Source organism: Hippocampus comes, unplaced genomic scaffold (genome assembly GCF_001891065.2).
Source record: "Hippocampus comes isolate QL1 unplaced genomic scaffold, H_comes_QL1_v1.1 scaffold74, whole genome shotgun sequence".
NCBI lineage: Eukaryota > Metazoa > Chordata > Actinopteri > Syngnathiformes > Syngnathidae > Hippocampus > Hippocampus comes.
The window spans coordinates 675,444-701,394 of record NW_017804812.1 but is presented as its reverse complement, the minus strand read 5'-3'; the positions used below and the strand labels follow the sequence as shown (position 1 = coordinate 701,394).

General features: G+C 45.4%; 1 protein-coding gene across 4 annotated transcripts; it reads left to right on the top strand.

Moving 5' to 3' along the window:
• Positions 1–22: 22 nt before the first annotated feature.
• Positions 23–23,657, top strand: mrtfab (myocardin related transcription factor Ab). Of its 4 annotated transcripts, none has more exons than XM_019863716.1 (20): positions 23–241; positions 1,640–1,689; positions 2,025–2,192; positions 14,774–14,839; positions 17,058–17,113; positions 17,374–17,455; positions 17,651–17,809; positions 18,217–18,380; positions 18,457–18,579; positions 18,769–18,837; positions 18,912–19,096; positions 19,204–19,375; positions 19,695–20,078; positions 20,163–20,795; positions 21,032–21,232; positions 21,300–21,392; positions 21,519–21,659; positions 21,782–21,874; positions 22,054–22,114; positions 22,213–23,657. In XM_019863716.1, exons 3-20 carry the CDS (start codon positions 2,045–2,047, stop codon positions 22,764–22,766), a joined length of 3,384 nt encoding a protein of 1,127 aa, XP_019719275.1. In that variant the 5' UTR covers positions 23–241; positions 1,640–1,689; positions 2,025–2,044; the 3' UTR covers positions 22,767–23,657. The 4 variants fall into 4 exon arrangements, with proteins under 4 accessions (XP_019719275.1, XP_019719289.1, XP_019719282.1 ...); XM_019863730.1 differs by having other exon boundaries at positions 25–241; positions 17,374–17,449; XM_019863723.1 differs by lacking the exon at positions 21,782–21,874 and having other exon boundaries at positions 27–241.
• The last annotated feature ends 2,294 nt before the right edge of the window (positions 23,658–25,951 follow it).

The window sequence follows — 25,951 nt, the reverse complement described above, 5'->3', positions numbered from 1 at the left end:
CGTTTGCAATAAAATTTAGCATAGCGAATCGTATATTTTTTTAATGTGCGTTCATGGCAACAGAATATTATAGTCCCACAGAACAGTGGCGACAATTCAGCAGGAGAGACGTTTTGAAGAGTTCCACCACATAGAGGAGGGTTTTCCGGTTAAAGTTTCTTTGTCATCAGGAAGTGCAGCGGCCGGGGTGTCAAGAACTGTATCGTCGCAGGCGAAAACATACCACTAGCGAGCATGATGAGTAAGAGTCATGACATATTTGATACACCGCAATTACGGCGTTAAATAGTGCGTCATCTCGAAAACCACTGCGTGATAGACGCGAGCAGTAACCAGGGAGTTAGCTAGGAATTAGTGGCAGTGTGCGGTGGCATGCTAATCTGGTTTTGCTAACTTGGGCTGGATCAGTGAAGCGAGCGTGGACGCCTAACCGGTTTCATCATCAGACGGTGTTTTTTTCTCGTGCATAGTTGTTATACTGATGCTACACATGAATTGTTATGATACTTGTGTGTGTTGTCGTCTGGTTTGTCTTTGGTTAGCTGGGGTTCACTCCCACCCGGCAAGCTAACAATAGCGTAGCTCGTGTGTCTGTTTTGGTCAGTGACAGCTGTAGGCTTGTTGCTCGCCCATGACAACTACGGACAGGCCTCCTGCAACGTGGACTCTTGAGCGAACACTTGTCAAATATTTCACGGCCACTGCTTTGGGAATCATTTCGGACAGTTGGTTGATTAATGTGGTCGCCATAAAGATTTTTTTAAAAATAAAAAGTCTCTCTACGATTCAAAACGTGTATTACAAAAGCATCTTCAGTGATGATGTGTGTATTTAACACTAAAAGGGATCATAATTGTTTAAACCATATCTATACAACAAACTATGATCCCAAAACTCTGTTCACAGCATTTTAAATGCTTACAAATATCTTCATACATTGCTGTACCGGTAATATTAAAGTAAACAGGTGACAGCTAAACATGCACATACATGATGCACTGTACCCGTATGTACACGCATCAACTATTTTCATGATGATGATGATGAATTAGTGCTGGAGCGGTGCAGTCTGGGGCAAAACAATGAGCATTGGACTGCATCCACAACATATGACGTCCAGCGTACCACCAGCTCATGTGCATATAACGTTGGCTGGTCATGAACCACATCTGTATGTCATCGACAAGTCCTCCGGATTAGATTTAAATTTGGAAGTCAGAACCGTGACTTTTTCTGAAGTTTCATATGATGTCCAGTATTTCAACTTCTTACAGCATCTCATGGAGTGGGTTAACGTTTTTTAAGCAGTTTCTCATTTTATGATGACCTGGCTGCAATGGAGGATGAAGTTAGTGTGCCCAAGTTAAAGCATGGAGTCATAAAATAAAACATCCAACGTGTGTGTGTGTGTGTGTGTGTGTGTGTGTGTGTGTGTGTGTGTATATGTGTGGTGGATGAGTAGCACAGCTGATTTCGGGCACAGGGGTGTTGGTGATCAATCCCCGCTGAGGGAGAATGGTACCATCCTGTGGGGTACCTCGGCAAGAAAATTTTGGACGCCCAGTAATGTAGGATCGGAGTAAGATGATGGCCATAAGTATTGAAGAATGCTTTTTGTCTCTTTGATCTTCTTCAACAGATGTAACCTGCTGGAATGGGAGCACACCCTTTTAAGATAAAGTGAATCTGGTAAGCCTGATTCCCGCTCATGACTCAGCAAGCTGGAACCTCTCGCTCCTGATCTTGATGCTTGAAATCGAAAATATGTTGCTGCACTTGTCTTTCCCTCTGTCTGCTCGTCGTCCATGTTAAGACGTCTAGGAAGCGTGTGTGCACGAGCATGACTGAAATCAAGCTTTTTTTTCGCCAATATTAAAAAAAAATACTTCTGTGTTTTCTACTGTGCTGGCCAGTAATATTCAGAGCGCATTCTGATTTTATTTATAGGCAGTTGTTGCCTTAATATGCCATGAATAACATGCAATTGGGATGTAATTTCAATATAAAAGTGTATTTGGTTTCAGGTCTTCACGCCGCCCTGACAATGCTGCAGCCACAAGCCGACAGCATGGAAGTCACGGGGGCGGGTGTTTCCACCCACAGCCCGCAAAGCGAGGCAGTGACCAGCGAGCTCCAGGAGCTGTCCCTGCAGCCTGCTGCAAAGGAGCTGCGGCTGCAGGAACGTAAGAATGGTGAGTTCTTGATGCCGTCAAACTACAAAAACAACGTAGCATCCCACCAAATTCAACCCTTTTTTTTTTCCATCCCCTGTTCAACAAATCACTCTGAGCAGAAAGCAGTTCCTTACACGGGTTTGGTGTTGTCTGTGGCCTTTTTTATTACATTTGTATGTTCTGTGTGACTCATCTGACTTCATTTGAGTTAGATTTTTCACTGGTCAATGTCTATTTACGTTTGTGTGACAGCCAGGAATGCTCAAATGTTACATCAAACATTTCCCGTAGCATTGCGGTTTGCTCTCTTTGGTTTTAAGTTCTCTGCCTGCGTTTCAAGTGTATTAAATGTTAACAGATAACATGTTCTAAAATGTTTAGGTAAAATAGTACGTTTGGGGGGCGGGGGGGGGGGGCTGCTGCCAGAACCAAAAGGTAAATGTCAGTGTGTTTGTACATCTTGTTCATTTCTCAGTGGACAGTTTACCTCAGCATGGAGGTTGTTTAAAGACTGGGGACAAGCTTTGCGTGCGCGTGTGAGTCAAAGAGTGAGGTCATCGGAATGTAAGCGAGGCTTTTCTCTTTTACAGTCGATTAGAGGACAACAGCCTTCTTTTTTTTTTTTTTTTTTTTTTTAACGGAGAATTTTCCTCAGCAGAGTGAGAAATCCAAAGACCTTTTTTTTCCAGATAACTGTTCATTAGACAATTATTGTTGTTGACATATTTGGTATTGGTTAAAAACACCAACTAAACCGGAATTAAGCATTTGTCCTCTGTGAAGGACATTTGTCAATATCTCCCATCAATCAGATACAAGCGTCTCGTTGTGTACCGCAGTGGACATTTTGGGATTTTTTTCAAAGAGGACAAATATGAAGGGGTGTGGCCGAGGTCCCTTTGATTACATCATAAAAGAAAATGGGTTCTCAGTGCAAGCACCTTTGTGGGAAGAGGAAAAGTAAGTGTAAAATACTATTTATTGAGCAGGTTTTGGCTTGAAATGCTGTGAGCACATTTTCTGCGAGTCTCATTGGAACCTATTGAGATGATGTCGGAATTAATTTAACTGTATTTAAGTCTACTATTTAAGTGTTGTCCTCTGTGCCGGACATTTGGAGTTATTTCCTCCATTTTGTTGAGATTTTTTTGTTTTATTTTTTTTCTCAAATGTAATTCTCTCAAAAAAGTAATTCTCAGAAGCAGAGGGAATTTGACTCCGAATTTTTGCTCCTCTTGACCAAAAGTAAGGCAAGGATGTCTGAGCCTGCCACGAACGGAAAATTGACGAGCCAGTGCTTCCATTGACCAATCGATGCGCTGTGTGCCAGTATGTACCAGTTGGACAATTTTTTTTCCCTCTTCGCGAACAGGAGAGGGAAAAAATTTTAATCACTAGGACTACAGAAATCGGAGAATAATTCATGTTGACGGCTGAAATTAGACGAATTGGGCAATTTTAAATTCACGGCTTCAAACGATTACTTGAAGATTAAAATAGCTGTCCGTGAATTTGATGATTGATGAGTTGTCAAACGGATTCATTTTGAGGCCTCCACAGGTAACAAACAACATTGTGGTTGCAAACTCGTGCCTAGCATTCCGTTTACCGTCAATGACATTGTTTGGTCAAACTCTGTGTTGACCACACACAAACACACACACACACACACACACACACACACACACACACACACACACACACACACAAAGATTTGCATTCATTCCCTATGTTGACTGTGGCCCTCCCGCCAATGGTGAAATACTGCCAGGTTTAACAGTGTCCATTGTCTTTCTGCATTGATCCAGATTGGAGTACATACTGTGCCTGTCCATATGCGACTTCTGTGTTGCTCCCTGCAGAGCGGAGACACGGTTGTTTGAAGTCTTGTGAATTTGCCTTGCAGGGGAATTGGGCAAGGATAGATTTGTAAATCATTTACCACATTTTGGGACTTCCAGCAGCGGCGGAGTCATCCACAATGACTCATAACCACTGGAATTTTGTAAACCTTTCATCTGTGAATGCATTAGATTGGATTTGAGTTTCATTATTGAACATTTTATCACGGCTCACCTTTCATCTGTGAATGCATTAGATTGGATTTGAGACGTTTCATTATTGAACATTTTATCACGGCTTATTAAAAGTACAGTATATCAAAGAAATGTCCTCAAGCCTATGATCACGGTAACACAGAGCTTCCGGGTAGCTCTCCCCAATGCTGAACATCCTCTGTTGGCATCAGTCTATTTATTACTCCAATCTAGCGGCGCAAGGCGGACGTGTTGCAGCAAGCGGTCTTGCAAGCAATCACGCTCGCAGATGCTTTCAGGCGGCATGTGCGCATGCATACTGTAGTGTTGGCTGGGAGACAAAGCGGAATGCCACCATAAAGCTGATCAAAGCTTTCTATCTCACACCCAAGTTATGCAATAGCATTCTTTGCGCAAGGATCCTTTCCTTAGCAATAAACAGACTGCAAGATTTATTGTGTGTTTTGTCTCTGATCAAACGAGAACAAGGCTGGAAAAACCTTTCCTGTTAACCAGCGCTTTAAATGTGCTCATTGGTGTTGAAGTTGAAGAAGCTTTTTGGTGTATGGGACGGTGCGCCGCACAGCAAAGCTATAAGAAGGACGTGCAGGGAGGAGGGCGGGGGCGGGGTGTCTGAAACGTCACGATTGCATAACTGCGGAGAGGGAACCGAAGGAACGTGAGGGGAAAATGAAAAGCTCGAATGTGTGCAAGTGAAAAAGACGAGGCTTTTTTGTTTATATCTACATAAAAGTTATATAGTGACAACCGACTAGGAGTGCTTATTCTCTCTTTGTAAATGGCATTGCAAAGTTAAAAATGTCAAGAAAAAAAAACTCTTGAGAGAGATGGAGACTGATTGGTGGACCTTGTCATCCACTCCGACCTGCACACGCCCTCTCTGCCGGGGCATGCACTCACTTGTAGACAGTCGACAGAAAGGGAACGTGAGGTGCAACCTGTGGAGTGAGTGGCTGCTGTGTTTTATGTGACTTTTCTGCAACACTTTGCCGTTGCATCTGTGAAGTTTTTTTTTTTTCCCCCTCTGCACATTGTTTACCATGCCTGTGTTGGAAGGATGAAAAACTAATCTCTCCCGGAGGGTGACGCTTCCTTTCGGCATGGTCCAGAGGGATATGACTCTCCTGTCAGGTAACGTCAGTGTCAAGTTATTTGTATTTTAAACGACGGCATTGCTGGAGAAGTCACGTAGCGGATTCTAATTCGTAGTTGCTTGCTGAGTACGGGTGTGGTGAGATTGCTTGCATGCATCCATGCATGCATACATGTTAGACTGATGACTTTGCGTCTTCTGGTTGTTTTTTTTTTTTTTTTTTTTTTTTTTTGGGATGATTGTGGCTCCAATTTTAAAGCCGACATGTATCATATGTTAGGCCGATTGGTATAAAGAAGTGAGGGATGAAATGACCCAATGAGCTCCAATTACAACACAGGCTTTGCTCTAATCTGACACTTGTAATTTATTTTCTCCCCCATGTGCCACCACGGCCTTAAAAAAAGGCCAAGCGTTTCATTTTGGTTCCTTAATGCCACCGTGTTCAGATGCTCTCAGTTCAGCCCGCACTGGCAAGACGCAGGGAGGACTTGATGCTGAAATTCCATCAGTGTTTTGTTTTGTTTTTTCCCTCTGTAGCCCACATCATCCTGGCATGTAAACAAAGACAGATACAGATCGCATCCCTTGCTCCCCGCCCTTTTGCATAATGACAATAGATAGGTTCAGCTGACATGGGGATGTTAGGTAATGAGGGCTGGGTTGAGGCTGATAGGAATCCGAAGGGGTTTTCATCCTCGCACCTAAAATGTACAGATAGCAACATGCTGGAGTCGGAAGTGCGTTTAGACTCTTCGGTGAGATTCTACGTTTTAGGGGAACATTGTTATGTAACGGATTGGGAGGCTGCCAATAGCGGAGAGCCACACAGCACTCTGTCAGACTAGAAGGGGGAAGAATGGGTTAGGAAAATAGTTCCATGTCTTGAAAAAGGATGATTTAGCATGGCAAAAAAAAAAAAAAAGTCTTGAGTTGTAATGAAAAGAGACCGGCCTGTGGGGCTATGACTGCTGTGCAACCAACGTTTGTCCTGACTTCACTGCCAAGATGAGGTCATAATCTTTACAGCGGAACATCTGAAGTTGAACATCGCTGAGGTCATGCACTTTGGAATTCAACCAAAGTTGTTGCACAAAAGTTTGAAAAGGGGTCTTGTAAGACCTCGGAGTACGATAGATCTGCACTTACTTTTTTGGGCTTTGACTTTTAAGGATTTGTCCAGTGTCACCATGTTGAAAGTGTTTATTGTTTTTATATGACATTTAGGTGTAGATCGATGTTGGATATTGACGTGAGCAAAAATATTGCGGTATCATGGGATTAAAGTTAAAGGTCTAGAATGTCATTTTTTTGGAATATTTGGGTAAATAAACACATTGTTTTTGAATTGAAAGGTCGATCGATCCTGTACATCCTGGCTGCCGTTCATGCTTGTGATGCACCAATTTGCCGTGACAGGGACTTGAATGAACTTGAACAACTGCAGTTCGAGGGGCAGCATGTGCCAAGATCGACATTGTTGTATAATAAATGCCGACGTTTGTGCAACAGCGTCCCATCCCCAACACACACAGACTTTTACCATCACCCAAGGCGGGCTACCTAGCTCATGGCACTTTTTGGAATCACGGACGTGCACGTACAGGCTTTGCCAGCCCTCCTGCCCCGACGGTGTCGTATTTCAACAAGCCCTTGCACACATCCAGTACACATACTTAAGCATACTTTGATTTGCGATACAAAAGAAAGCCCTGTTGGATAATGAGAAGTGAAGGATGAGCCAAAATCAGATCTCAGCGGCGCTTCGGCGCTCTGCTCCTAGCAACAACAGGAGCGATGGCCAACGCACACCCACAGACGCAAGCCCACTCATGCCGCTGAAGAAACAACACGCTTTGAACATACGCCTTAAGGTTTCCAAAGTGTTGAAATCATGCGTCATCATATGGTGCAGTCCGCAAACCACCATGAAAGCATGTGGAAGTGTTAATGATTGCTCTGAAAGTGTTTGACCAAGACTTTAATTTGTCCGAATTGTCTTGCATATATTGCACAACAAAAGTTAGGATTAGCTTTTGCACACCAACTGGATAATTGCTGCAATTAATCACTTGTCCGGGCAAGTGTTTTAAAACGATGGCGTTTGAGCCCTCTTAAAGATGTTGTGCCTCAACTAAGTGGCCTTTTAACCTCTCTGACTGACATTTTTTTTGTTTTATGTTGGTTTTAGGTGCGTTACTGCCACTCTTTGACGCATGAAAACAAGCGTCTTTGGCAACGTTTATTCAGAAGTTATACAAAGAAGTATATTGAGGTATTTGGGGGCCTATTCATGGGGCACCTTTAACACACACCCAAAAAAATAATAACAATAATAGAAATGTGTACAAATCTTAAAGGTTGGCTTGAGGGAAAGAAGTCAGTGTGCAGTTTTATTTTTTATTTATTTTTTATTTATTTATTTTTTGGGATGTTACAGAAAGAAATAGGAAGAGGACTGTAATACCGCAGACCAATTTGAAGAAAAAAGAACACACACACACACACACGCCGTGTCTAAAAGAGAATTAGTTAGGCCTGGCCAAAAACCTTCTCTCTTTCTAAACTGATGCAGCACTCTTTTCGTAAGACCTTTTCCCCCCCACCCTCAGTCCGTTTTAGCGCGACTGAATTGGAAAACCAGTTGAAGGGGAAACATGGCGAGCAAAGTTCATCTGCAAGTAGGGCAGGAGGTTAAGGGGGCTTTGGGACAAAGAAAATTACTTTCAGATGTTGGAATTATGCAACCGCTTGTGACAAACTGCCCAACCTTGTCGTCCTGCTGTTGTGTTCACTCTTCTTTCTTTCGGAATTTCCCATGCGTTCACAACAGCTTCATCTCGGGTCCGTGCTGGTGTATAGCGAAGGTCCGTGTTATTATGTCGGAGCAGCTGCCAGCTGGCCTCTCCGCGTCTGGATTTCATTCTGCGCAGCGTCCTTCAACAGTGTTCAATTTAGACCTCAGTTGGACCGCTTTCATGGACGCGCGGCGACAAAAAGTGAAGGTTGCAACTGCAGCCCTGCTTAAGAAAGAACGCTTCAACTTTCCAAGACCCGCTAAAAAATGATCAGCACTCAGGTGGCTTCCAAAGTCTTCTTGTGTCCAGCTGGTGTACTTTGGACTTTTTGAGTGCAAATATTCTTCATCCACAGAACAGCAGCTTCATTTTCGTCACCTTTAAAATGTCGCCACGGTGACAAAATGAGACACGTTTATATCCAATCTGTGGCTGGAGGTGACGGGCCTCGGTGTCTTTCCACACAAACGTTTATTGGTTGATTTCTTCGTATTAATTAAATGAAACGGTGGCATCAACGCTAGCGTGTGTTTGGATGAAAAAAACAAAACAAATCTCTCACTTGGCACTTGAGTCGGGAATTCTAGAACTGCCATTTAGCTCACCCACGAGCCTTCATGAGGAAAAGCGCTCTGGAAACTGGATGGCTGTGTGGAACTAGAGCATTCTTCCGATATCTTTTGGATTCCCTTGGCTTCATTCGCAAATGCGCAAGGAGTTGACTCGATGGCTTTGGCGGTACGTTGGCCTTTCCAGTACAAACATGGAGGGAGTACACTAAGTGATTAAGTGCCGCCTTTCTATCGCTCCGATTACATTCGGGCGTCTTATTCGACGCTTCGTCGAGTGTCTCGTCATGCATCTGACGACAGCTTAAGCAGGCACGTTCTCCTGAGTGAGGCATCGTGGTTCCAAAATGGACACTTTCACTCGATGCTTCACTGTCTTTTTTTTTTTTTTTTCCGTCTACCCTTGCGCCAACATGCTCCATATTTCTCTGGCTTTGTTTCTTCCCAGTCCCAAGTAATGTCAGTAGTTCAACAATAATAAATCCCAAAAGTTGATGTGTTGGGTTCCGGCCAAATGCAAACACTGCTGGTAAATCCTGCAGCAGGCCCAGAAGGGAGGAAACCAGGAAATAAAGGAGAACAACACCGTCTGTTTTCTCGGCTGGAATGTTAATAGCTGGTGTGACTGACACTTCGCCTGCCTCGTGTTTTGGTTCTGTTAATTGTTTTGGGGATTTTATTTTTTATTTTTTTTTTGCATGTTGCCGTGCGTCGCCTTCAGCACTAAAACAGGAGTTCATTTGGAAGTCCTTTCAGCAAGGAAATAAAAAAGAGCGAGAGCACCGTGGACCTCTTGAGGTTGAACACAATTCTTGATGGATCATTGGCACTAAGCTTGAGCCGTAGCCTGGAAAATACTTCATATAAATATATTTCCTCTCCTCCTCACTGCTAGTCACTGCATGGATAACTTATCCTCTGCAGGCCAAGTGAAAACATGAGCCTCTTCTATTTATGGACAGACATTCTCACTTAGACTGCTGCATTTCTGACACGATCCCCTTTAGTGCGCCGTTGGGTTGATTGAGGCTTGCTTGGTCTTGTTCGTTAGCGGTTACGGGATGAGGTGTGTTTACTACATTTGGAATGCTTTCGGTGTAGCGTTTGTAATAACTTGAAAAATGTACGGGAAGCGGTGCACAGAAAAGGGTTACGGTGCTGGCCTGTTGGGAATAGTTTAAGGTTCCTTGACACCGAATCTTATCAAGTATTGACTATTTGCCAAGGAGTTATTGTTAAGACTCAGCTCCCAAGTGGTCCAGGTTAAAATGACCTTCCAAAAATTGCGGAGGAGGCATTGCGGTTCATTTGCGAATCCAAAGGAAGTCCGTCAGACAGTGTAGTATTGCTGCTCACATTTCTTTTATTTAAAAAAAAAAATGTCACTCAGTGGAGGGTAAATAAAGAGCCAGATAAGAATGTCCAAGGCCAAATACCTTTCATGGAATGTTCTCAAAAGTCTTAGCTATGATAGCCCTTGCCACGGCTTACGCGAAACGTTTTTGACTGTTAAATTGTCTTCAAACTGCGCATAAATGCAGGCGAAATTTGGGACTCTGTTTCTGGTGTGCATCTTAAGTGATTTGCCTAATGGGAGCAGCCCTATTACAGTCGTCTTCTGTATCTTCTCAACCATTGCAAAACGGCATCAGTTACCTCCCACGCTTTTCTGACTGCAAAGTAAGGGCTCGCATCGTTATTACTCTGATCATTGCTGCTCTGACTTGACTTGGGACTGTCTTTCCCCCCCCCCCCCTTCCAAATAGTTTTGTGAGAAACTGAAAAAGCCACATGGGATTGAACCCATAAATAAGAGTGAGATCGCTCAAATAAACAACAAGCAAGGAGAACCAGAACAGCTGGTCGCCCTTTGATCGAGTTTAGTATAGTTGTTAACATTTGAGGATACCCGGCGAGAAATCACAAATTAAACACGCATGCTAATGTTAGCTTACCCTTTCCTCTGCAGTTCTGCGAGCAGGGCAGGCGTTTGTTTTATTTATATCACGTGCGAATGTTCCTCTGCTCCCATCTCCAAGCTCAGTAGCTATCTAAAACTATTTTTTTCTGTAAATACAGCGAGAGCACTTTGAGATACTGTGATCAATCGAAAAATCCCCACCGACCGAAAGCGCGGCACCCGGATGATGTCATATTGCGATTTGACGTCATTTCCACAGATTTTGTCAAATCTCTGCCACAAGCATTCCCATCCATTCAATATCCGAGTCACTTATCCTCACGGGCGTTTTGGAGGCAATCCAGGGCCTTTCTTGATGCGGTGTCCCAAAAATCACTTGCGACATAATCGATGAGTCCTGTGTTGTTTATATTGCTCCGCCCACACAGCTACTTCCTTGTACCAATGTGTGTTGTCACCCCTTGGTGTGTGTGTGTCTGTGTGTGTGAGTGCGCGCGCTGTCCAGACTGTGAATCAGACTGTGAGCAGCTGGACTGAAAACACTGAGGCCTTCTTGTGAGGTATTCTCGTCCAGGGCCGCTGTTAGTTCTGCGTGAGGGTGTTGTGAGTCACCTGCGTGATGTAGTGGTTGACCGTGCTGGTCGCTTATGTCTGCGTGTGTTAGATAGTACTCTTTTATGAATTCACAAACTTTGCTCTGTGCTGCATATGAAATAGAAACAGTGTTTTGGCTCACGAAACCATTCATTCATTCTTAGGATATGGGCCTTTGAGTTTATGTGTGTGTTTTCCTGAAAGTAACCTTACCCTGTAAGTTCACAGGTGATCCCACGCTGAATATAGCCCCCCCTCACTGCCAGCTGGTCATGCTATTTAAAACAGAGTGGAGGGTGGAGCGTATAGGGGAGGCAATTTACCGTCAGCCTCAAGCACGCCCCGCGGCCTTTTTGTCGGTGAAACAGGACTGCAGTCACTTTTTTTTACAAGACCAGGAAGCCAAAGCTTCCACATTCGATAGTCATTCCTCTTGATCTTTACCACGAGTGCCGCGTTTGTATAAAAATCTATAAACACAGCACTCACAGTCCCATTAATCAAGTGTCTGACTTATCACTTGCGCCTTTCAACCAAGTTTGACAAATTGTATCAGTTGCCAATTGGGAAAAGGAATTTCTGACTGCGACTCTTGTTTAAGAGCGATGATGACGGCGCTTGATTCTGCTCCGCAAGCGCTGTGTCAGTATGTAAATGACTGCCTGCCTCCGCCTGTAGCATTGAATGAATGGCAACAGCTGAGCAAGAGAACTTTATTGGCAACGCTCCCCTGCCTGTGTGTGTGTGTGTGTGTGTGTGCGCGCGCACATTACTGCATGTGTGCAAGCGCTCGCTTGAGATACAGGAGGAGCCGCAGCCACAGCAGAGGCTCACTGGGCACTGCTCAGCTCTCTGCTGTCCTCTCTTCCTCCCACGGCTTGTTTTTCCTGCCCACGACTCGCCCTGTGGATTTCTTTTCTACAGCCTTCAAGGGGGAAGATTCACTTGGCAGCCCTAATCGTGACTTGCCGGCCGCCACTGCGGAGAAGAGAGTGGGAACGCAGGCGCGAGACGGCGAGGCAGACCAATCGATTATATTGATAGAGAAGCGACGCATTGAAAGAGGAGCCTCCCTCCCTTTTCATTTTTAAAGCTCTGCCCTGGCTTGCTCCGGACCTCGATAGGACATTTGGCTCACGTTTTCTCCGGGACCGCCCCAAGACCGCTTATTACAGGGACAACTGGGCTATTTTGTCAAATCAAAGAAGAGGAAGGTGGCTTTGAAGTTAAATGCTTGCCAACTAACTCATCTCCATTTTATATGATTATGCTGGACACCAACCATTGCCTGTCCTTTGAACGCTCCCCGTTGGGTTCTCCTCCAATGGGCAATGACATGGACAAGGTGGGAGTGAGGATGGATCATGATAGACATGTCTATCATAGCCTGAAAGAAGGTGGGCAATCCATCGCCGCATGCACTTAGTTGAGGCACAGGACATCCGAGCTGATTTGTGTTCAGTCTTCACATTAGGTCCGCATTTGCGTGATATAAATAGTTAACTGGAGTTCGAAAGTAATGGTTGGAAGAATGTCATATTCTATCCCTAGCAAATACTTTCAACACAGTACATGACCCGCAAGCAGATTTGGCCAATTTACATGTAGCCGTGTATTCCGATGAGAATGAATCCAAGTGACCAAATGGAATGAAAATACTCCATATAAACACCCAAATTTCATTCGCTTTCACAACGCCAATATATGACTTTGGCCAATCCGAACGAGTGCAGCCAAGCTTCGTCCGGTCTGCGCGTGCTCTGTCTTGACTTAAATGAGCAGTGACGTCATCCTACGCTCGCTTTCAAATGGCGGCGTCCGATCAGAGCTCCTCTGCCGCTTATTGTGTATCTTGATCCGTTGTATTTCTTGTCGACTTTCACAGATGAATGGAATAGTGTGAAGCCACTGAATGTGTCGTCTGCTTATAACAGATTTCCAGAGTTTGCCAATATTAACATCATCACTGACAGTGTGTACATACCCCGCAGGTCAAAGTGAAAAACGATGTTAACGTTGTTTAGATGCACTGTGGAAACTGGAACTGTTTTCTTGGTGTTTCGCCAATTATTGAGGGGCGGGTCCACCAAGTGACAAGGAATGGATCAACAAATAATAATTCAGTTAAATGGTGGTGTTTCCTGCGTTCGCGAAAGGGGATCAGGCGTCGGTCAGATGCCAAGATAAAAGTCCAGGTAAAGTGTAAGGTTCTCTTGCCCAGAATAAACTTAATCTCGGGAAGTGCCCGTTAGCATGGCACCCTCCTTTTTACGCGGCCTCCTCCTCTATGGCACACTTGGGCAGCACGTGAGTTTCTTAAGTGTGTTTACTTCTTAGGGAGAATTAATCTCTGAGCTGCTGCACAACTGCAGGCGTACAGTTTAACTGAAGACGCGTGGCTGTGTTTCGGTCTCGGTGTTTACATTGGTGAATGCGAACTGACGTGTCGTTACTTAGAAGGGTGAATCTCTTGTGCTTGTCTGATCCCCAAAGAGGCAGTGTGTATACATTTGTAAATAAAACAGAGCAGTTGAGATCACTCGGGAGGCTTTCGAGTCGAGGAAGGACATTTACGTGCGCGGGCCTAAGCTAATTCCTGGCGTTTGCGGTGTTGCCGGCCAGACGTTTGTCATAACAGAGCGCGAATGCGGCGGCGCGGACGGTTTGCTGGCACTGACCAGTACAAATATTGTCAATTTGTCAGCGCAAAGTAACAGGTGCTGCTTGTCCTCAAACTAGCAGGCTGATAGAGGCGTGCTTGAATTGCAAGCTTTGGTGCTATGTTCAACTTCACACGAGGACTCTTTCAGCAGGGACAGCTGGTGTGTATATGTGTGTGTGTGTCATAATATATATATATATATATATATATATATATATATATATATATATATATATAAATAGAGAGAGACACACACACATATATATATGCATACACATATACGCTTGTTCTCTTATGTCTTGTTCTCTTTCTCGGTCTCTTGTGTTATGTAACTAGAGCTTCCTGTTTTAAAAAAAGATGGCCCAATCGACCTTATTCTGGACCGATTGCCATATTATTATTTTTTTCTTCCAAAGTATGATCTTGTTTGTTCTTTTGTTGATTTATCTTGCTTTGTCGTACCATCGGATGGTTTGTTGCATTTTGGGGCTATCTATGCACATGGGCAGAAAACTATAACAACAATCTATAAGAAAGAGGAAGTGTGTTGTACATTATTACTCATGCCCTCCTTCTACCCGCCTCTTTTGTCGCCTTAAAAAAAAAAAAACCCTCACAAAGACTGGGCTGAGTTGAAGGGAGAACTAACTGCTAGAAAGTGTTCTGCATGTCAAACCAAAGGCATCTGGATTCCTGGGCCGGTTTATTAATTTAAATGTGGACGATGGACTCTGGATCCGCGGGACAATAAGAAAGAACAAACTGCAGCCCCCTTTTTTTTTTTTTTTTTTTTTTTTTTTTTTTTTTTTAGGTTTTGGTTTTTTTTTTTGTTTTTTTGGGGTCATCTCACCGACTAACTCTGATTTGCCCTTCTGTCCTCCCTCACCTCCTCCGTCTCCATGCAGTCCTCCAGCTCAAACTCCAACAGAGGCGCACGCGAGAGGAGCTGGTCAGTCAAGGGATCATGCCACGTAAGTGTTAACATATGTTCAATATCCAAACGCTGATGACAGATAGTAAGAAAGGCCTTTCGAGTGCCTTGTAGAAACCCATTCAAAGAGCAAGTGCAATGACCTATGAGACTACAGTTGTCTACTGCAAGGTGTTGTGACTAATGACGATAACCCCCTTTAGCTGCCATCCTTGTCTCTTCAAAAAGACTTCAGCTCTACATAGTGTGTCTTAGTCATTAAATTCTGAACTAGTCTCATTCAGTTTCTGCACATACGTTATCAAAACGAGCAGTTTCCCCTCTGCCGCATCCAACTTCCTGTTTCAGGGTTTTTGCACATCAGAGAGTAGGGTTAGGTTAAGATTTAAAAAAAAAAAGAAAGAAGCATGTAGCCGCACGGCACGTAAGATCGCGGAACTCTCAATCTAGTGATCATGAAGTAAAGATGAGATCAATGGTGTTCACAGAAAGGAAATGAAGGTGCATTGAAGCTGAGTCAACATGCAAAATGCACTGCAGCGTCTTTCTTTTTTTTTGTGTGTGTTTCTGCATTCTTAAGTCGGTTTAGTTAAACCTATGTGCAGCCATTTACAAGTTACAAGGCCCACTGCCAATCTCATTAAAGTGTCTTGGTGTAATACGCCACTGTCAGTATGTGCAAATGGAGACTAAACAGAGCGCTCTCTTGCTCCGAGTATCATGAATGTTCTCAACAGTCCTTTTTGACTGCCACCTCCAATGGAGCAAGGCCCCCATGTTGAATTATTGCAATGGAAGGATCACGTAAAGTGCACAAAAAACAAACCAATCAAATATTTAAACTCATGACATTGAGGGTGCGCAGCAAGAAAAGAGAAACTTGGATCCTCTTGGTCATACACCCTGCTAAACTGTCACTTCAGCCACAGTGTTAAATTGTGGTTTGCAAACGTGGGAAGTGTGACTGAGAAACTTTCTCATTAATGACCGTCTCTTTTGGTCTGAAGCGAGGGACTTGCTTCACTTGCCTTGTTGTTAATAATTTGACACTGTACAGAGGCAAAATGAAAAGAGAAAAAAAGCTGTTGCTTGCAAGCGGCCGACCTTCATAGACTTGACTTTGCGGGGACACAGATGACTCTTCAAAGACATGACATGAATGTCAAAAGCACTCTCTCTGAGTTGTTATGGAAAATAATGCATATATATTCACTGAGGCTGACAACAAAACGACACAGCCTCGTACATTGAATTCACAATGCCAGTGAGAAAAATCAGAAGTCATTCGCACGTTTTTGTTTGCACATACGCAGCATCAACATCTTTTATCTCTCTTCTCTGTTCTGTGTTCCATATTTTCTCCAGTAGTGTGTAGCAATAGCAAAAAAAGACATTCCAACACAATACTCATTTTGGACATAAATACAAAATACAATCATTGAGCAAGATTAGTAGTGCGGTAAGACGACAACAGATGACGCAGAGTGGAGGGAGCGATGACGATGAATACAGGAATAATAACATCCAAAAGTATGCACACTGGCAAAGTGTCACGATGATATTCGAAGTCAACAGGGAGTCGGCGCACACTCGATCGTAGAGGTGACCGTATACCACTGGAAATGTCAACATCCCATTCCGTGTTATTTAGTGTCACCCGGTGACTGCGACAGAACGTCGTGTCGTGACGTCAAGGCGTTGGTTACATCACGCTCGGTATGTCGCTCCTCTAAGAACGGCCGGTGGGGTTGTGACACGAGGAATGCCTCCCACCCTCCCACGCTGGGTGTCATCTCGTGGTCAGAATGTCGACACCGCGCGTGTCCCGGGCATGGATTTCACCAGCCCTTGACCAATCAAACGATAGCTCTCTTTCAACACTCCCAACTGCCACTGTCTGTTCAATATCCTTCCCTAAATGCAGTTATTTTTTCAAACAACACAATTTGGATACCCCGTTCGGTTATTCTAAGTAAGATTTTTTTTTAATTTAACATCCTTTCAAATCAGTCTTGGCGGGCAAGTTACATTAAATATGAACATTTGCCACACTTCCGACAGTGATGTAAAAGACACAATGCGTGGCCCATGTCTGTAAAGGTTGTGCTTATTGCTCCTGCACACGTCGTCGTCATCATCATCGCCGCGTGGTTCGGAATAACAATTCTGACCTTCCCTTTCTGCAGCCACTTCAGCCATTAGCAATTTTGTCACATTTACCACTTTCTATAACATTTATTTTTACCCCCCCACCGTAGCACTGAAGAGCCCGGCGGCCTTTCATGAGCAACGGCGGAGTCTGGAGCGCGCAAGGGTGAGTTAATCCCTTGAATTAAAAATTGAATAAATAATGCATAAAAATGAGTTACCTTTGCATGTACCCGTACATGCGACAGTGAATTCTGAGTTCTGATTTGTAAGTCTCTAATTTGTACCCCCAAAAAAAAAAAAAAAAAAAACGTACCACTGTTGTAAAACCTCTGCTCCAGAAAAAGCGGCAGTAAATTCCAGGCCTGCGAAATAACAAATGTCCCCATCGCATGTTCTCTGCTTGTTGTGATGGCTATTTGACAGACTGAAGACTATCTCAAGAGGAAGATCCGGAGCCGTCCCGAGCGCTCTGAGCTGGTCAGGATGCACATTCTGGAGGGTGAGGGTCTGTCATTTCATTTTCAAATGACTTTATGATTTGCATGGGGAAAAAAAAGAAAGTTAATGCACAATTAACCTGACACCGAAGGCTCAAATTCAGCCCCGAGTGTCGCTCCACATTTACCCTGCTTTAGTGAAAAGAGAAAGGGTCTTCGTCCTATATATGCACACGGCTTACCTGCGCATGTCTGTTCTGCAGAGACGTCGGCAGAGCCCTCCCTGCAGGCCAAACAGATGCAGCTAAAGAGAGCTCGGCTGGCCGACGACCTCAATGACAAGATCTCTCACAGACCGGGTCCCATCGAACTGGTGAACAAGAACATCCTGTCTGTCTGTCCTGATCAGCACTCACCACCTGGTAACTATGTCTCCATCCATGTTTTTTTAATTTTATTTTATTTTATTTTTTAATGACACCAGGCAATTGGGGTTTATCTGCTTTCGCATCAAACATGTACGTTTCATGAATCTGCACCCATGAACTCATGCGCTGCATTTTATTATTGTGACTAAAACGTTTCCTCATAAATTTGTAACATCACATACTGTGTGTTACACAACAGCAGAGAAATGTCACAAGCTATGTGGGAACATGGTGTCCTTTTGTTTTGTTTTTTTTTGCAACATGGTATATTATACACACACACACACACACACACACACACACACATACAATACAACAATAAAATAACTTTTTGGTCTTGTTTTTTGCAAGCCGCCCCCTTAGTTACAGTGACACCACCGGATCTATTTTGTCTGTTACAGATTCTCCAAAGGGAGCCGGAGGAGAGATCTCCTCTCTGGATGAAGACAGCAGTGACGCGCTGTCACCCGACCAGCTGGCCAATCACGACTCTCCTGTGAGTACTGTCCCGCAGCCATCGCCCTCCGAAGTGCTCGCCCAGAATGGAGACATGTCCCCCACACAGGTTCTGTCCAAGAATACGATGAAACAAATGTGTGTATTTTCATCGACAACGAGTGAGATGTTTTGTTTTTCTTCAGTTTGTGACGCAGGCCGCTCCACAGCCTCCTCCTGCTCCTGTGGCAAACGGGTCAGATTCACCCCCACCCGTGAAAGTGGCAAACGGGACCATAACCCCCCGCACACCCTTTGGGCAGCTGAAGGTGAGAATTACTCATTGATGGGAATCTCTCTCATTCTCGATGTGTGTGGCAACTCTAAATACCGTAAAACTCAGTCTCTTGAGCGCACTAAGATTGGTTGTCAAAACTAAGTATTGATCTAAAGTAATGTGTCTGCAATATCGACGAATCAGAAAGGAATTCTCAAATTCTCACAATGTCTGGTTGCAGTCTCACAGTAAGACGAACTCTGACCGTCCTCCGCTGAGATCCAAGAAAGCAAAGGACAACAAACCCAAGGTAAGCGAGCCTGTTTCTCTTTTTACAAGGCTCAAGTGTGCTCACTTCCACTAACTCATTTCCATGACCTGCAGGTGAAGAAGCTGAAGTACCACCAGTACATCCCTCCGGACCAGAAGGCGGACAAGGAGCGCCCGCCTCTGATGGACTCTTCCTACGCCAAACTCCTCCAGCAGCAGCAGCTCTTCTTGCAGTTACAGATTCTCAGCCAGCAACAGCAGCACTACAACTACCACACCATCCTGCCCGCGCCTCCAAAGTGAGTGTCAAGTCGCACTGTTGGTGATATTCTCTCCTCCCTAAACTGCTATCGTGCATTGAACTGGATGTCATCTACATAAATTTGGTTTTGTGTCCTCCCCTCAGGCCAGCACCAGAGCAGCCCCTCCCGACGAACCCCAGCCCTTCCCCCACTCGCAACGTTCCCACGGCCCCCAACAGCACCTCAACCTCGACGAATGGGAATGCACGCCAGGGCCAAACTTCGGTGGGAGGGGCCAAACCGACCACTTTGCCCGCCAACCTGGATGAGTTCAAAGTAAATATTAGGTTACATTGCCGCCATTGGAGAGAAACTGTCGTAAACCGGGGGACCCCTTGTACTATATATACTAAGTTCAGGTCTCAGGATTGATCAGAACTGGAGTTTAATATCAAAGATAAACAGTAGCATCAAAAATCTAATTGATAAATACCTCGCCGAATGTTTCAGAGTAGTTCTACACCACTGGACACGGACACAAACAACAACCAAAAAAGTTTGAATGAAAATGAATTTGCCTATGGCACCGTGAACCAAAACATTGTACAAGTTCCACTCTGTTGAGTAAAGTGAGTCCCTCCCGCTGTTGTTCCAGGTCGCTGAGTTGAAACAGGAACTGAAACTGCGAGGTCTGACCGTCTCCGGCACCAAAAACGATCTCATCGAGAGGCTTCGCCACTACCAAGAGCTGAACGCCGCCCCGGCGGCCGTATCGAAAAACGACGTATTACAACCCATCCATCAGAGCGCCGCCTCTGCATCGACCAACGTTCCGGCCGCGGGAAGCGACCCCTCGCAGGCTGAGGGAGGAGGGTTCAAGGTGGCTCTGTCCCCACTGACTCAGGCTTTTCCTGGTCGAGTCATACGTTTTGGCAGCACCAGCTCCAGCCCGCCCGTGTCTCCTTCGCCATCTGAACGCTCATTAGCGGGGCTGAGTCCAGATGAAACCAGCTGTAATGGAGACATGTTTGGGGAGATGGTGAGCACTGAGTCACAAAAACTTGTCCCTCAGGCTTTTCCGCCAAATATTTGATGTTTTGTGCTGTTTTTTTCTTTTCTTCAGGTGAGCTCTCCACTGACTCAACTCACCCTGCATCCCTCACCCCAGCAGCCATCCACCACCTCTCCTCTTTCCCAACCAGTCAGTAAGCCCAAAGAAGAAGGTCAGAGCTCATGCAACCTCCACAGGTCTTCACCCGGCTCGGTTAAGCCCCCGGAGCCTTTCTCCGTGGTCGCCATGGACTCATCCTCTCTGGACAAAGACCAGATGCTGCAGGAGAAGGACAAGCAGATCGAGGAGTTGACCCGGATGCTGAGGCAGAAGCAAAGGCTGGTGGAGACACTCAGATCGCAACTGGAGCTGGGAAAGATGGCGGGAGGAGCGGCGTCGGAGCGGGAAGGAAGCAACAAGAGGACCGCGTCTCCAAATGTGAAAACCCAAACACTCGTTCAAGCCTCGGCCGTCAGACCTCCCGTGCTTCCCAACGGCCTGGTGAAGGTGAAGCAGGAAACTGAGACCGAGAAAAGTAAGACGGGTGTAAGGGAGGAGGCCCAAAGCAAAAGAGTGGTCCAGCCTATGCAGTACTCCAAGAAGTCTTCAGATGCTAAACCTCAAACACTCATTAAAGCCTCGGCCATCCAACCTCCCGTGCCTCCCAATGGCCTGGTGAAGGTGAAGCAGGAAACTGAGACTGAGGCAAGTTTGACCGGCGTGTGTGACGCGGTGGCCCAAAGCAAAAGCGTGTGGAATTGAAGTAGTCAGGCAACCCGAGCACAGGAAGGAATCCCCAAATTCTGCCCCAACTTGAAAAATGACATCAGTCGAGTAGCAGTTCCAATTGTTGTTTCAGGACAAAAGAGAAAGAAACTCACATCCAAATACTTTTAACTTGTATGTAATACCTTTCAAATGTTTTTTTTTTTCCCCTTTAGGTGGCGCCAGTCTTCATCAACCAACAGAACGGCACTCAGATTCACACTCAGGCTATTTCGCTAGACCTCCTCAAGGCTGGCGGCACACTGGTCACCGACACCAACGGCAACCACTACTTGATCGCCCTCACCAGTAGCACGGCGGACAGCCAGAACCGAAAGCCCTTGCAGACCAAAAGCAACGGACGCGTCACTTTGCAGGTACAGGTCGGAACTAAACGTACTTGTGAGCACACCGCACGTCCTTCATTGGGCTTTTTCCCAACAGAGACTGCAGTCGACTCCGAACAAGCTGCCTAGCACTTCCAAGCAATCACAAGAGCAGAAAGACAGCCAGGGCGCGAGCGGGCTCATCAAAAAGGTACGACGACGATCTCTGTGATGATGACGATGATCAACGCGCACTTTTTTTCTATTTGTCTTGCATATAATTGAAATAAATTTTCGATTCAGCTGATTGACACATGCTATTTATGACCTCCCCCAGCAAGTGAAAGGAGACCGGCACGTGAACATCAACGGCGTCGCAACGCCCAGCTCGTGCGTGACCGCTCCCCCCACCCTACAGCCTTTTTTCAGCGACCTGTCGGACAGCGAAAGCCAAAGCAGCCTGATCTCCTCCTTCAAGGTACCGTCGGCGCGACCGTCGCGCGTCACGCTCGTCTCCGTTTCCCTCTCCGCTCCTAGTTCTTCCTCACATTCATTGACGTTTTCCCTCTCGTTTCTCCTCTCATCGCTCCATCCGGGCAGACAGAGCGGGTGTGTCCATCTTATGACCGACACACTCTGTTTACTCCTCCCTCCCCCAAACCCAACACCTCTCTTCCTACACAGCGTTCCAAAGTACGTCCTCCCTCCTTCGCTACTGGATGCCCTTCTTTTGACTCCCTTTCGAGCTCTCTCGCTTTGTTGCAGCACTTCATTTATCTCTTCTTGCCGCAGTTTGTGTTGTGGTGCACGTGTTCAAATTTTTAATACATGTGTACACCGTTCCCAAGTAATACGGTCTCTTCTGTCTGCAGGGAAACGACGTCAGTTGTCAGCAGATGGACGACCTATTTGACATCCTTCTCAGGAGCGGAGGTACGAAAATGTTGCAAACACTTTCAAGCTGTGTTTCCATACAATGATACATACTCACGATTTTTTTTGAACTTGTTTCCTTTTGTGCCCTCAAAAAGAAATCACAGGTTTTAAGGCCAACCCGGACCCGTCGCTCGCTCCTCTGCACTCTGACCCACCCACGCCCACCTCCCCACCGTCCCCTCTGCACCTCTCCCCTCCCACCCCTACCTCTCCCTTAGTCTCCCCTCCTGCCCCGCCGAGGGAGCCCTGCACGGGCAGAGGTCATTTGGAGGACTTCCTGGTGAGCTCCACGCTGCTCGGTGTGGAGCCCAGCGGCGGTCTGACGCTCATCGACGACCTCCACAGCCAAATGCTGAGCACCGCCGGCATCCTGGACCACCCGCCCTCCCCCATGGACACGTCCGACCTGGGCTTCTCAACCCACACTGCAGGGCTGGACTTTGGGGACGCCGCTTTGGACAGCATGGACTGGCTGGACATCTCTATGGTGGGGAGCTCCAACTCCAGCGGCGGGAGCAGTACTGGGGGAGGGGGAGGAGACGGGGGGACCAGCCTGACTCCCCTGGCTCCGCACACACCGCCGAGTGTCTTCTCTGCTGACTTCCTGGACAGCACGGACCTGCAGCTACACTTGGAGTCGTGTCTGTAGCCTCAGATGATGGCGTGCTGCATTCCGACTCCTCCTTGATACCTTTTCTATGCTGTCTCTTATCACTGCTGGGCTTTCTGGCACACACATATGGAAAGCTGTTTCAGTGTTTGATATCCTTGATATCCATCTTAAAGACCATGTACTGGTTCACTTTGTCCTCCATAGGAAGAAAATACAGTGCAGTCATAGAATGACACTGTCTTATTTGTTAAATCGTTCTTCCACTACTAGTAACACGTTTGGCCAAATAGTATGAAACTAAACCTTACTGGCAAACTACTGTGCTGCACTAGTAACACTATCAGCCCCATCCACGAGGTATGCGTCATGCACTAGAGGCCTCCTGGACCCTACTAGTGCGCACCGCACGATTATCTTACTAGGGAGAGCAAAGCGTACACGAGTGCATGGAACTCAGCAACGGATGTCAAGGATATTGGATGAATGCTCAAGCGGCTTCCCATGCACGCACACATACACACAGCCCTTTCTATTAATGGCTTATATTCTGCACTATGTGGTGGGCTTCAAGTAATCTGAGCAGTATTCCAATGAGGGTTCATCAGCAAGTTGCATACCATTTTGCGTGCTCACTTGCCCAAAATGAATCAGTCATTTCAAGGAAACAATTACCCATCCAACCTTGTACTATCAGATGGAAGTGTGCGTGAAGCGCAAGTGTGTCAGTGCCTCCTCAACTTTGCACTTAAGTCAAATCGGTTTAAAGGGGCGTTCAGGTCAGTCGACGAATGTTGGGCGAAGCCACTTTTTATGTTATGTGAGTGATCAGCTCAGTGGCTGGGAGGTGAAAGGCAGCTGTCAGTGGCTTCCCTCCATTACCTTAGCAACCTGATGCCCACCCATGCGAGTTAAAAAAAAAAAAAAAAACACGCACAACCGTCATTGGTTGTCAGTTGCTGTTGAAATGAACCTTATCAGTGGCGACAGTTTCAATTGAAGCCTCGTTTGAGGTTATGCATTATTGGTAACATGGTAGACCACTATGTATTGCTGTATATGGGGTGTATATTATCAATTGTTGATTTGGCAATGTTTTTCTTTGCTGGTTGTTTAGTGGAGCTAGCCAGCTGGGGGGGATGGGGTGAGGGTGGGGCCTCCAAAAACTTGGACCTTGTCTTTTTTTCTTTTTTTTTTTTTTAATAAACCAAAAAAAATCCTAGTAACCACTTGTCCATATCATTACTATTGCTGTAAAAAGTGAAGGGTGACCAAATTTAAGTGCTCTAAAATCTGCTCACATTACCACCAACGCAACAGGGAATGGAAGAAAACTGCAATTCGCCACAAGGGGGCGCCATTGCACAGAAATTATTTTCAAACGACAAAAAATGTATATGAACATAGTCTCGACTTTTGAAATATGGTCTGCATTATGTACCTTCAAATCTTCCGTTATCATATTGTATTTTACAATTGAAAAATAAGAAAAAAGACTGTGGGGTTGTCCCATATCAAGATTCTGATTATTGATCCATGTGATTTTTGCACAGGTGTGCCTTAGGCCTCCCACAATGAAACACTCTAAGGTGGGCAATGATCATAAGGGGACCAACTGCATTCAACCAATACGTCCACAGATCAGCACACTAAAATTAAAGAGGTTTAACCGATTGGGGAATTCTTTGTCAAGTGACCTCTGCATATAATCCGTCTATAGCTGGACTGAAAGAGCGCTTTGCATGTCTTCTTTGACTTTCATTGGCTGCTCCCAATCCCCTGGAGCACCAGCCGACTTCTCCTTCAGCTCTCAAAACAAACACATGATCCCATGCTAAAGCTCACATGTAGATTCTCAACACATGGCACACACGCGTGTTGAAGCAGCTCCCCAATGTAGCCTCACGACCTCCTATAGCGAAGCCGATAAGTCCCAAAGCCCTGCCGCTAATGAACTGCGCTGAGCTCCAAAAGTGCCACGGGCCCTCGAGGACCGAAGCTCTCATCTCCATCCTTCATCCCACTGACGCGGGTCCACCGCCGCTGCAGCCACTGTATCGGTCAGTCAAATAAAATAAGCGCAGAACTTCAGAGGCAATGGTGACAGAAACAGGACAGGTTGACACAAAGGCACGGGCAAATGAGATTCATTATGATTGTGTGGAGAAAAGGATGCCGGTGGCGCTCTGCCCGAGCTAAGCGGCCCCACAGGAGCTGCTGGTGGAAATGACTTGTAGCGGGTCTGAAATGAAGCTGCAAATTTGCATCTCCTTTCATTTCGGAAAAGGTCACCAATGACAGCGAGGTCCAAAAGGGCATTAGTACAGAAACAGACACACACACACATTATTCTGATGACAGTGACAAAGTCTTTGGTTTGCATTTGTAAACCATCTGAAAGAGGTAAACAAGTTAAAGAGGCTCTGGTCAGCACCAAATAAATTAGCTTTTCTAGCAGGCTTTTCCTGGCTTAGGCTTTTAAAACAGGTTCAATGCCGCTTGGAGCTGAAGTTTATTCCTAATTTATGATTTATCTTGGTGTCATTTATGTCCAGACAATCCTGGCATTTGAACAGGGGGTGTGTAGACTTTTTATCGCCACTGTAACAAAAAATAGAAACAGCTCTTAGTACCGTCTGTATTGTAAATTAAAAGATCTCTTCAATCAAAAGTGAACATTATTACATTTCTAAATTCCTGTCCAATGAGCGTATTTATGCTCCGTTGACTTTGTCTAAATATCAACATTGATTCCTCAACAAGTATGCCGATCAGCTGACCTCGAGCAAGAGTCAAATAAACAACGATGGCTGCGTGATGTTCGCATATGAGGGTGGCGCTGCTGTTGTTAATTCTGAGCCCTGTGGACACGATTGACCTCTTTTGTCTTTGCTTTTCTAATTGGCCAAGTGAGAGTGCAGTCAATCGGTCGGGGGGGGACATCAGGGAGCATTCGCGTAACTAACAGACTTTCATTACTCTCCGCTCCATTTTCAGTCCCATTTGGCACAGTTTGCTTTTTTCCTCTGTGTGGACATCATAATTTGTGGGATTACATCACGCTTCAGGCGAAGTCATGGATTTTAAGGAAATCATCTCAATCAAAAGTTTACCAACCTACATCCTTTTATATTAAAACTGTAGTGCTGCTGCGCCAGCAAACACGTTTTCAAATTCAAATTTTCTACATATTTAGTCACACGTGACGTTGAAAGTATTTGTGG